This window comes from Lithobates pipiens, unplaced genomic scaffold (genome assembly GCF_037356315.1).
Source record: "Lithobates pipiens isolate NorthernLeopardFrog02 unplaced genomic scaffold, aLitPip1_a1.2 Scaffold_13, whole genome shotgun sequence".
In the NCBI taxonomy this organism is placed as follows: Eukaryota; Metazoa; Chordata; class Amphibia; order Anura; family Ranidae; genus Lithobates; species Lithobates pipiens.
In genome coordinates this window covers 237,575,516-237,589,229 of record NW_027507718.1, presented here as the reverse complement: position 1 = coordinate 237,589,229, position 13,714 = coordinate 237,575,516, and the positions used below count along the sequence as shown (strand labels likewise).

The window sequence follows — 13,714 nt, the reverse complement described above, 5'->3', positions numbered from 1 at the left end:
AGCTTGATCAATGCCCATCTGCAGCCTTATAATTGCCCATCAATGCAGCTTAATTAATGCCCATCTGCAGCCTCACAATCGCCCATCATTGCAGCTTGATCAATGCCCATATGCAGCCTCACCATTGCAATGAATGCGGCCTGATCAGTGCCCATCTGCAGCCTCACCTCAGATTACTACTGCCTCGGAGGGGACAGGGAGGGGGGCGGGACGAGCGCCCTCAGATTACATACATCGTAAATCTTCTGTTTACTCGGTGGCCTCTTTAATACAAAGTTCTATGATAGACAGAAGACTGATCCAATTCCAGACAAGGAGACGGGACTTCCTATTACAGAGGCCACAGAGTAGACAGGAGAGTCTAGCTGTAAGTAATCTGACAGCTCTCATCCAGCCACCCCTCCCCATTCCCACTTAGGCAGCCCAAATTCCAGTATCGCAACACTCAACATGAACACACTGGGGGTTATTTACTAAAGGCAAATCCACTTTGCACTGCAAGTGCACTTGAAAATCTAAGGAGTAGATCTGAAATGAGTGTAAGCTCTGCTGATTTTATCATCCAATCATGTGCAAGCTAAAATGCTGTTTTTTATTTTCCCCCTCGGGAAATGCTGTTTTTTATTCCCCCCCCCCCCCATGTACCCCTCGGATCTACAGCGACTGCATTTCCAAGTGCACTTGCAGTGCAAAGTGGATTTGCCTTTAGTAAATAACCCTCACTGTTTGCACCCGATTTTCAGGGTGAAAAGGTGCATGTTATACGCCAATAAATACAGTATTTACCAGGGTCAGGGTGACTAGGCGTGCAAAAAATGCTCACTACTTCTTTGATATTGCTTTCTGGCTGGCCAGACCAGAAAGTCATTACTTCTCTGTATTTTGGCCAGTGAGAGAAATATGCAGTAAGTTTTCTCTTTCTACTCTCTTAACAATCCTGGTGCTGGTGAGTTGCTGAAAAAGACAAGATATCTAATCTGATGTCCTAAGGTTGACACTTTTCTCTGCATTTTTAGTTCATGATGCATTAAATTACATGACACCGATCCCATCCATGCATTTTCATCCACTGTATTGTTTTTGCTGTGTTTGAACAAAAATGTATTTGCCATTAAAATGAATGCATAAAAATTACACATGGCCTGCCTTTTATGAACATTTTAATGTCAGAAATACCCACTTTTCCTGAAAAAAACATAAGTATAGGATTGTGAAAATTGCCACCAAAAACATGCATCCATTTTGAAATGAAAAAGTTAACTTTCCTTCCTTGTATGGATTTTTACACTGACAGGGTCAGAGCCAACAGGGGGCCTGAGCTGTGTGTGTGATCATTTTTACATTGGCTAGACACAGATCAATGCAGACTATGCTCCTGGAAATTTTGTTTGAAGTTCAGAAACTTTCCATGAGATTACAATAAAAAAAAAATTAAAAATTATATAGTTGTCATTAAACTTTCGAAAAGTGTAGCCAGTGTATGAGAATGCCTTTTTCCCCTGGGCAATCCATGCATTTACCATAAACTGCAAATGTCTTCATTTTTCAGATCAGGCCACAATCATATATAGAGTTTGGCCATTTAGGAATGGGTGTCCAGATTTGCTGCGGTCTAGATATTGTCATATACATAATTAAGTAGGGGCATTATTTAACCATTTATAGTAAACAACCCCGAAATAAGACAGTTGTAGCTAACAGTTAAAAAGCTTTTTATATACAGTAACATGCATTTGTATTCAGTTAGCTCAGTAGTCACCGTGCATTGGGTTCTCTGTAGAGTAGATGCAGCTCCTAATATGTCACCGCAATCTGGGCACTATTATACAAAGAGGAACTGCAGAACTTAAGGGTAAGGAGATTGGCTGCGTTCCACGCTACCTGACACATCTATGATTTGCTCCTTTCCTTTGTTTGCCTTTTACAGCTGACCTACACTTTAAAAAAGTAGGTTATCTCCCCGCTGACTGCCACAAGCATGGATATAAGTTTGAAGAAAACAGCAAGATCCCTTGCAGTGCACCTTTTGTTGTCAGGAGCTATTTATTTTATTGCCTTGTCTCTGCTAAGGAAACTATTTTCTTCCCCTTAAGAACAAAGATGATTTCATGCATTTCTTTTCTTTTTCTCTTTCTCTTATTTCCTAAACAGAAAAGTCTATCAGTCTGATTATGGACGACTACAATGTCTCTGCAGAGAGCCCCCACACAGGCCAAGGCCGGCAGAATGCAATTAAGTGTGGATGGCTGCGGAAGCAAGGAGGTTTTGTCAAAACCTGGCACACACGTTGGTTTGTTCTCAAGGGAGATCAGCTCTATTATTTCAAAGATGAAGATGAAATGAAGCCTTTGGTGAGTAAATGGAACATATAATGTAACAGGTTAAACAGACATTAGAAGACAAAAGGCAGAGTATTGTAGACCTTGCTCCTCTAAATACCAGCCTTGGGCACTTCATCCCGTATAAAGGAGGCTGCTAGTTCTGTGATGTGAACATGCCGACTTTGTTAATTAAAGTCATACTCTAATTAGTTATAATCCCTTAAAGAATGTGGTTTCCTTTAGGAATTGTGGGTTTTAATGAATTGAATGGTCTGGCCTGCTGAACTCGATTTGTTTATCTATTTTTTTTGTAATGTGGTTGGTACAACTTGTTTGTAATGTCTTTTGTTTAATAAAAAGTTGTTGTTTTTTACGGCGGCTGGTCGGCAAGACGTTAAAAACATCTAGTTAGAACAATCTCAAGCGGTGAACTACTCCTCCCATGTTATGGAGATGAGGGTACCTATCACTCCACTACATGCACCCAGACTGATGCATATAGGAGTTCTGAGGCTCATCACGAAATGCACTGTAGCACTAATATTAGGGAGCAGATGGTCCCAATGCTAAATATGGGTAGGAGTTTAAATGCACTCTTAGGAAAACGAATTCCTACAAACTGTACAGTTTATACTCTGTTACTGGCTGCCATTGTCTGTTGTTCCTCTTCTGTTTTACCAGTTTCTGGATTGTATATATTACTGTGACTTTTCCTGTGCTAAATAATTTAGAGCCCATGTTTTCAAAATAGGATAAGACTTTAATAGCAAAATAAAATTTTTCCTACTTTAGTGTATATTATATATATCTTCAGCTTTAAAGGTTGTTCCACTTCAACCAAAGTGAATGTTGTAACATTTGGTTATATATCGGTGTGTACCTGTGGGGTGGTATAGGGATGAAAAGAGGGATCTTTGTCAATGAGGATATTATGGTTTACTGTGTGGTCCCACCCCTTTCAACCACCCTTGCCCTCCTATTGGACAGTGGGGCACCCAACACATTGCTAGCTATTAGAAAGGCATATATAATTTGAAGGGCCAGAGCAAGACTGAAACCATGCATGCTCTGGGGGCAAGTTCCTTTATTTCAGGCCACCAATTTATTTACTCTGCATGCATTCTGAAGAGGGCCAGCTTACCAAGGTTTGTATTTTAGTTTTCTATTAATGTAAAAATGTACAAAACACTAGTATGGTAATTTCATAAAATCCGTCAGATTATCATTTTGTCATAATATCATGAAAATCATGAAACTGTTTTCTATAATAAATACAATGTTCAAAAACTCCACAACTTGGTTATAACATTACCAACCCAGATAGCAAGTATTGTGAACTTGCTGCACATCTTTCCTGGCAAGTTGTACACTTGCAGAGCACTTGAAGCACACATTCTAGTTCACACTTTTCCAATTTGTATGCATATTTGCTTGGCAAGTCTCTAGCAAGAGCAATGTTGCAGTGGTAAGTCTACAGCAGGAGCCCCGCAAGTCTATAGCCAGAGTTATGCAAGTCTACAGCAGGAGCCCCGCAAGTCTATAGCAAGAGCCCCACAAGTCTATAGCAAGAGCCCCGCAAGTCTATAGCAAGAGCCCTGCAAGTCTATAGCAAGAGCCCCGCAAGTCTATAGACAGAGTTATGGAAATCTCAATTTTTGGCAAGAAAAAATGTAACTCAAACTCACAGTAACTCAAAACTGGTAACCTGTAGACATTTTTAAACGTTGCCTATGGAGATTTTTAAGGGTAAAAGTTTGCCGCCATTCCATGAGCGGACGCAATTTTGAAGCGTGACATATTGGGTATCAATTTACTCGGTGTAACATTATCTTTCACAATATAAAAAAATGGGCTAACTTTACTGTTGTCTTATTTTTTTATTCAAAAAAAGTGTATTAACAAAAAAAGGATTGTAAAACCGCTGCGCAAACACGGTGTGACAGAAAAATTACCGAAATTTTTTTTATCTAGAGTGCTAGAAAAAAAAAAAAAAAAAAAAAAAAAATATATATATATATATATATATATATATATATATATATATATATATAGTTTGGGGGTTCTAAGTAATTTTCTAAAAAAAAATGATTTTAACCTGTAAACACCAAGTCTAAAAAATAGGCCTGGTCCCTAAGTGGTTAAACATATGGTTAAAGTGGTTGTATACCCACATTTTTAACTTTTACCTACAGGAAAGCCTATAATAAGGCTTACCTGTAGGTAAAAAAAATATCTCCTAAACCTGTACGGTTTAGGAGATATTCCCCTCGGTATGCGCCGCTGACTGCAGCGGCGCATGCGCACAAGGGGTTTCTCGCCGTCAAAATCCGGCAGCGGCCGAGCGGCCGGACTGAAATCTCCCGCGCGCATGCGCGGGAGTGACGATATCGCGGCTCCGGCCACTGACAGCGCCGGAGCCGCGATACCCCGGAAGAAACGCCGAGGGAGCATGTCAGCTCCCTCGGCGTGGATCGGGCCAGATGTCGGGGCCTCGTTCTAAGGTAAGTATTTCATAATGAGCTAGTATGCGGTGCATACTAGCTCATTATGCCTTTTGCTTTGCAGGTTTAAAAAAAATTAAAAAAATGTGCGGGTTTACTACTGCTTTAAGCATATTCTCTTTGTCCAGTCTAATATACTGAAGGAAGTTATAGCGACAGTTAAAGGTCAGTCATTATAATAATGATATATTTGTTTTAGGAGGAAACTAATGGCCACGTCAGGTCCTTTTTTTCTTACGCATTTTGGATACGTCAGTCCTGCCAAAAATTATATATTTGTTATAGGAGGGAACTAATGACCACAGTCAGGTCCTGTGTTCTTACGCATCTTGGATACATCAGTCCTGACAAAAATTATATATTTGTTATAGGAGGAGCCTGATTGCCAAAATCTGGTCCTGGGTCCTTATACATCTTAGGCTGGCCAAAGATGAGTAAAATTTCAAACAAAAATTCTTAGGAAAAGAATGTTCTCAGAAAGTTCATTTGCTTTAATCATTAGTTGGTCAAATCAATGTACGTTTTCAACCTCAGTGATGAGAATAATCAAAGGAGCATGATGGAAACTTTTTATTGAACTAACACATTTCTAACAGTGTTTGTGGTTTCCGTTCGACAAAGTCCATTCATTCCAAAATAAAATTTAAATTAAAGAAAAAATCTATTTTTCAAACAGCATTCAAATGTTCTGAAAAGTTTCATACAAATTTTCTTAAAACTTTTCCTAAGAATTTTTTCATTTGAAATTCTACCCATCTATGGCCAGCTTTAGATACCCCAACAGTAAGATTTCCTTATGTATTTGATTCTCTTCCTGCTCATCTTTTTGTGTTCTATATCATTCCACAAAAGGTAAAATAAAAAGAAAGTCTAACATTCAGAGCTTGTCCTCCTTTTATTGGTCAATTGCAACAGGAGATGCGTTGATCAAAGAGCTCAAGCACAAAAATCCCATCGAAAGCCCTCAGAAGATATAAGGTGATTTGATTTGACAGCATTCACCAAAAATGAAATACCAGTTTTGGGTGCACCGTTTATATACACATGTTGTTTAACAAACTTTTTGAGCAGCATCTACTGGAGATTCCTTGTCTGTGAAAGAGATTCAAAAATATTTATACCTCCAACGTTCTTACCATACATCAATTATATGACAACAGAAGAGATAAGCATCACTTACTGTTTGGCATAAACACGTTATGGTTCCAAATACTTTTTTTTAAAACTGAAGTAGTGTTGCACCGATACCGATACTAAGCATCTGCACGAGTTTCAGTATTCGTGCAAATACAGAGATTCTAGAAACCAATGCCTACAGGTTCGGTTCTTTCATCTATCAGCAGGATTCCCCCGCTGACAAATGAAATGTATACAAAAGAATGCAGCTATTATTGGTTGTTAAGGAGCGGGCCACCGCGTCCATTACAACCAATGGCGTTTTAGCTGTTAGAGGCAGGAAGGGGGTCCACCGTTGCCCTGAATGATCCTATTCTGCTGGAGGTAAATGGACTGATCCTCAGGCAGGAGAAGACTCTATAAGTAGCTGACAGATGGAGGAGTGGGGAGCCATTCACTTCCCTGGGCCAGTACCAAGCCTGGAGCAGAGAGGAGCTGGATCATAGAAGGAGCCTGACACTGTAGGGCCGCAGATAGGAGAAGAAGCGAGGTGGCCCCTGTGGACTCTGAAGCTCTGGATTTTTCTGTGGAGGATAGCGAAGAAGAATGGGCCCATGACTGTTCACTGCACCAGGAGCCTGCCGGTGCTGTGCTGAGTGCTGTGGTCCAGGAGAGGAGCTTCCTGGTGAAAAGGAGTCAGGAGGATTGGGATGAGGAAGGGCGGAGTCTTTTGATTTCTTCTTTGAGTCCCCCACAACTAGACTCCCTCGCCCCATTAATAAACTGCTAGATTGAAATAAAGGTTTCCTGTGGCGCAAAACATGAAAAAAAGTAAAAACACTATGGGGGTTATTTATGAAAGGCAAATCCACTTTGCACTGCAAGTGCGTTTGAAAGTGCAGTCGCTGTAGATCACTGTAGATCTGAGGGATAGATCTGTAATGAGCTCTGCTGATTTTTTCATCCAATCATGTGGAAGCTAAAATGCTGTTTTTTTTTTCCCTTGCATGTCCCCCTCAGATCTACAGCGACTGCACTTCCAAGTGCACTTATAGTGCAAAGTGGATTTGCCTTTCGTAAATAACCCCCTATGTATGCTTTGAGTTTTTTTCCCCCTATATTTCTTTTCTTGGCACTTGCTTATTGGTAATTACAATTCTTTAAAAGAAAAGAAACAAAAGAAACAAAAGAAAAGTTTTACTATGAGAATATTTTTATGCTAAGCAATGTGAGGAATGCAATTGTACATTAAACATTTCAATTCCATCAATTGTTTGAACTCAAAATTATTTACAAAAACATCTACTGAGCTGTATAACAATGCACTGTTCTAGAATTTTGTAAATAGGTAGTAATGCAACAGTAAGAACTTTAAAGTAAATATTAAAACCAAATATTCAAATATTGATGCAGTGTATTTTTTTCTGTAAGAAGTTATCAGGTATATCCCCAGGGTGCTCAAAAATACATGAGATATAAATATTCCATTGAAAAGCGTCTATGTATAATTTAAAGCTGTAAAGGAATAGTTTATCGGCTCAGATGTAATAGAGTCTGGAGCACTGAACAGTACACTGGAGCATAGAGATTTAATCCATTCTGAAAATGGTCTGTGTCAGCAGTTAGGAGTCTAGGAAATGGATTTTCTGTTATCCTCCTAGCTGTCCTGGGATTTTTACGTTTCATATACAGTCTTGTAACCCATTAAATCATTATCCACTGTCTTGTACAACTTAGAAGGTCACACTGATAATTAACCCTTTCAACAGAAAATTACATTTAAAGAAAGTGTAAATATAAAATAAAGACACACCAGTTGAAATTATATTGAATTATTAAAAAATAATAAAGAACAACTCATAGTCATGGCTGATGACACTATATTGCTATATGGATTGGACATATAATTTCAATAAATATATATATCTATATCTATATATATATATATATATATATATATATATATATATATATATATATATATACAGTATCTCACAAAAGTGACTACACCTCTTACATTTTTGTAAATATGCTATTACATCTTTTCATGTGACAACACTGAAGAAATTACACTTTGTTACAGTAATGTAAAGTAGTGAGTGTACAGCTTGTATAACAGTGTAAATTTACTGTCCCCTCAAAATAACTCAACACACAGCCATTAATGTCTAAACTGCTGGCAACAAAAGTAAGTACATCCCTAAGTGAAAATTTACAAATTGGGCCCAAAGTGTCAATATTTTGTGTGGCCACCATTATTTTCCAGCCCTGCCTTAACTCTCTTGGGCATGGAGTTCAGCAGAGCTTCACAGGTTACCACTGGAGTCCTCTTCCACTCCTCCATGATGACATCACGGAGCTGGTGGAGGTTAGAGACCTTCTGCCCCTTCACCTACTATTTGAGGATGTTCCACAGAGGCTCAATAGGGTTTAGGTCTGGAGACATGCTTGGCCAGTGCATCACCTTTACCCTCAGCTTCTTTAGCATGGCAGTGGTTATTGGAGGTGTGTTTGGGGTCGTTATCATGTTGGAATACTGCCCAGTCTGCAAAGGGAATGGATCATGCTCTGCTTCAGTATGTCACAGTACATGTTGGCATTTATGGTTCCTTCAATGAACTGTAACTCCCCAGTAAGGTAGCACTCATGCAGTCCCAGACCATGACACTCCCACCACCATGCTTGACTGTAGGCAAGACACAGTTGTCTTTGTACTCCTCACCTGGTTGTTGCCACACACGCTTGACACCATCTGAACCAAATAAGTTTGTCTTGGTCTCATCAGACCACAGGACACGGTTCCAGTAATCCATGACCTTAGTCTGTTTGTCATCAGCAAACTGCGGGCTTTCTTGTGCAACATCTTTAGAAGAGGCTTCCTTCTGGGACAACATCCATGCAGTCCAGTTTGATGCAGTGTGTGGAGGTCTGAGCAATGACAGGCTGACCCCCCACCCCTTCAACCTCTGCAGTAATGCCGGCAGCACTCATAATTCTATTTCCCAAAGACAACCTCTGGATATGACATTGAGCATGTGCACCCAACTTCCTTGGTGAAACTTGGTGAGGCCTGTTCGGAGAGAAACCTTTCCTGTTAAACCGCTGTATGGTCTTGGCCACTGTGCTGCAGCACAGTTTCATGGTCTTGGCAATGAACATCTTCATGGAGAGCAACAATTTCTTTGCCATGAGGTGCCATGTTGAACTTCTAGTGACCAGTATGAGAGAGTGAGAGTGATAACACCAAATTTAACACACCTGCTCCCCATTCACACCTGAGACCTTGTAACACTAATGAGTAACATGACACCGGGGAGGGAAAATGGCTAATTGGGCCCAATTTGGACATATATTTTAACTTAGGGGTGTACTCACTTTTGTTGCCAGCAGTTTAGACATTAATGGCTGTGTGTTGAGTTATTTTGAGGGGACAGCAAATTGACACTGTTATACAAGCTGTACACTCACTACTTTACATTGTAGCAAAGTGTCATGTCTTCAGTGTTGTCACATGAAAAGATACAACTAAATATTTCCAAAATGTGAGGGGTGTACTCACTTTTGTGTGATACTGTTTATATGTATATGTATATATGTATATATATATATATATATATATATAAAATATTGTCAAAAATATTGTGACACCTTCCTTTACATGCACATTAACTTTAATGGCAGCCCAGTCTAAGTCCGTACAGTTCAATATTGAGTTGGCCCACCCTTTGCAGCTATAAAAGCTTCAACTCTTCTCGGGAAGGCATTTCACAAGGTTTAGACGTGTGTCTATAGGAATGTTTGACCATTATTCCAGAAGAGCATTTGTGAGGTCAGGCACTAATGTTGGATGAGAAGGCCTGGCTCGCAGTCTTCACTCTAATTCATCCCGAAGGCGTTCTATCGAGTTGAGGTCAGGACTCTGTGCAGGCCAATCAATTCCTCCACCCCAAATTTGCTCATCAATTTCTTTGTGGACCTTGCTTTGTGGGACTTACTTTACTTGTGGGTACAGCAGTTCATTAAAGTGAATGGGCTGCTGAACCTGCGATGTGTGTGCACAAATGCTTTGCACAACTGTAAATCTAAAAAGTGCAAAAAATGTAGCGCTAACAAAATATGTACACCCACGAAAAAGTGTATGAAGAGTTCAAAGTCCAACATAATGGGATGAACAAATATGTGAAATGAAGAATATTTATATAAATCTCATGGCATGAGTCCCAATAGAGGAAACTAGGTTGGAATCCACAACAAAGTGACAATCTTCAAAACGTGCTGGGTGCAATGTAGAACATCAACAGTAGGTGAATCCAAAAAATGAATAAGATTAGACACCCTTACCAGAGCTGTTGGGCCTGGATGTCAGCGACACCGAATCGTAAGAGCTTGGACACACAGATTGATGGTTCTCTCAGATGAATGCAGAAACTTGGAAACTCCAGAGATGTCTTCCAACGACCTCATAGATCTCGATCAATTTGGCAAGGTAGCTTTTCCAAAAAGAACACCACAGCCACTCTCATCAAAATATGATGTATGTAAATGAAAAAGGGGAGGGGGCTCCAAATAGTGTATTTCAAAAGGAATAGGTTTATTAAATCAACATTTAAAAAATAAAATAAAAAATAGAATAAAAGTGATCACAATTAATAAAAGCAATGAACCTTGCCCAACTGTAAATCTAGACTAAAATGTAATTTAGCTGCAATTGAAACATACAGACAGTGCTTTTCAGCCTGGGGAAGACTACTGGAGCTAAAAGTTGATGAATTCTACAAAACTATATATGTTGATTCTGCCAGACACTTGTGAATGAGGTCAACTGCATTTACCCACGGAAGATTCATCATCATTTTTCTGCGATTAACTGCATGTGGGAAGCCCCATTCAAAGCAACAGAAGGCTGATAGCACCCGCAGATATTAGCTGTCATTTGTCTAGGGATGATCATCTGCAGGTAATCACTGAATGACTAATTTTATGTGAATGGCCACAAATAACTGCAGGTGCTGTCAGCTTCCCATCACTTTGATTGGGGTAATTGCAAGCAGCAAGTGTGAATTGGGCTTTAGGCCTTTGAAATCTGTAATTTAGGACTGCTGTTGTGTATCTAGCACCAGGACATGGCTAGGCTTTGTTTTGAAGTCTTGTTTTATGCATTTTGGAACCCACTACAGCATCTGTATATAACCTGTAAATAGCATGCCTAAATGTATCTCTCCTTGTATAAACAGTATACATACAGTATATATATATATATATATATATATATATATATATATATATATATATATATATATACACTGAGCAAAATTATAAACGCAACACATTTGTGTGAGCTGAACTTAAAGAAGGGTTCCTTCACAAGAGCATCATTAATTCCTCCAAGAAAACTGATTTTAAAAAGCATGAAAACAGAAACCTTTTACATCAGTTCACATTAGTTTATACACCTGTCTTCAGTTCAGTTTACATTGGTATACATCCATTCTTCACATGCCTTTTTTTTCTTTTTTTTTGAGTTGTTGAAGGAAAAGGATAAACTGATAAAACCTTACACTGGTAAAAAGAAAAATTATGTTTACAAGTTTGTATGCACCTCAATGTGGCCCCATCACTTGAACATGCTGTCAAAATTGCTCAGCAATTATTCAAGGTAAATTTCATAATACATTCAGCGAAAGATTTCAACATACCTAAATAAGGTTATTTCAAATATGGCACATGTCATGTAGTTAATGCAATTAAGAGCCCATGTGGCCTTACTTATTGAGCAGACTTCTAGAATGGTAGGGTATAAATGAACACAGGAGCGGAATTACAACTAGTAATCATAAAGACAGTAGAGGTACACCTCTAACTAAACATTTCTTTGAATATAGGCATAAATCCTGTGATCCGTGCAGCTGTATCTTACAAGAGGTGGTTATTCCAGAAGGGATCGATTTACATTGTGAAAATTCACCAAAGGGAAATATCCTGGAGTGTGAAACTGAATCTATGAATATCATTAGGTTGAAAAGGAATGAGAAATTCAGTTTTAAATAATTTCTTTTATATCTTTTCTGTATTTGGTTTAACTTTTTACATGCGGTTGTGAGTAAGAGACTTATTTAGCCGCATGATTCAATTTATTTTTAATTGTGTGCCCCCCCTACAGTATGTATATTTTATAGTAAGATGGGCGATATCAATTTTTTTTTTTTTTTTACAACAGTAAATTATTCATGAGACAGGAGCAGGCCAAGCAGGTTTGTCCTGAACTTGGTAGGAGATTAGCAAGTTCATAGCATAAAATAAACAAAGCATCTGGTCATCTGAGCTACTAACTAAACTCAGGTTAGCTCCTGACTAGTGTGATGAACCCAATGGGTTCCCCAAAACAAAAAGGCAGCATTTGTAACTTATTTAGTGTTCTGTCAGCACTTAATCATTTCACCAAGCAGCAGGCTTCCCCAGCAGAGGGAAAAAGAGACTTGAAGATCAATCAACTTGCAAACACTGTATAAAGACGAGTGTATAACTGAAATTAATAGTTGCGGCCTGTGAATGGAGGCTTTACCCCTCCAAAGATTCTACAAAGCCTCATTGCTCCAGAACCTGAAATAGACCTTGATAAAATTTGGAGAAAACTAAGGTTTTTCTCCACATCAGCCATACTTTAGCGCTCATCAACATGTTTATGTGAGAAACCTAGGTGACACATACACATCTTCCACAATCTTGGCAGCCAGCGTCCAAGACAAGACACATGGTGACAGATACACACTTTCCACAATCTTGGAGCCAACACCAAGACACGTGGTGACGAATACACACATTCCACAATCTTGGAGCCAGAACCAAGACACATGGTGACAAATACACACTTTCCACAATCTTGGAGCCAGCACCAAGACACATGGTGACAAAAACAGACTTTCCACAATCTTGGCAACAGTGCACAATTAAAAAACAAAAAGAACCACGCTAATTCAGTGAAGACATATATGAGAAAATAAACAAGTGAAAAAACAGTAGCTGCAACTCTACTGTGGAGTACCATGCACAGCAAATACTAATTCTATCAAAACAGAGTAATGCTAAAATGTTAACAAATTGATAATTGATTGAATTCCATGTAAACAATTGCACACACAAAAGTTGAAACTTCCTCGATAATCACTGCACATTTTTGAATTTTTTTTAATCATTATAATTTTTATTAACATTAAATTGGATTCACAAATAAAAAACAAATGCATTCATAATCAACTTAAAAATAATGTAACAGACAAAAAAAAGAAGAGGGGAGGGGAGGGACTAATACAATTATAGCACAAATTTTTCTCCTATTAAGTATACAATTACTTGTGTATCATCCATTCCATATTTATATAGGTACCATGTATTTTTCTCTCTCTTTCCTTTACCATTATTCCTATAGATCATATAACTACACATAGAGAATAAAACCCTCTTTATTTGAGAGAGCATATATAGACCTATTTTAACATTTATCTTTACTTATCCTTCCCCGCTCATTCTATAATGAAAAAAAGAGCTATTCACCCACAGAATTCCATCTGATGCTATAGTATTCGGTATCATACCAGGCATCATTAGCCATGGGTTCAACATTTTATGGAATTTTTTTTATCAAGCCTCTTTTCCGGTATACCTGTCATTCTTTTAGTAAAGTATCATTAACTTGTGTCCGCCATCCCTAATATTTAGGGATACCTGAAGATATCAATTTTTTTCGCAACCATCTTCTGTGCTATAAATAGCATCTTG

The 13,714-nt window shown here is 38.6% G+C and overlaps 1 protein-coding gene across 2 annotated transcripts in view; it reads left to right on the top strand.

Moving 5' to 3' along the window:
- ARHGAP24 (Rho GTPase activating protein 24) overlaps positions 1-13,714 on the top strand; it is a 725,763-nt gene that overhangs the window by 149,475 nt on the left and 562,574 nt on the right. For both annotated transcript variants that reach the window (XM_077476404.1, XM_077476403.1), the window contains exon 2: positions 2,152-2,351. In XM_077476404.1, coding sequence (XP_077332530.1) covers positions 2,172-2,351 — 180 coding nt within the window. In that variant the 5' untranslated portion in view covers positions 2,152-2,171. The remainder of the gene's footprint in view (positions 1-2,151; positions 2,352-13,714) is intronic.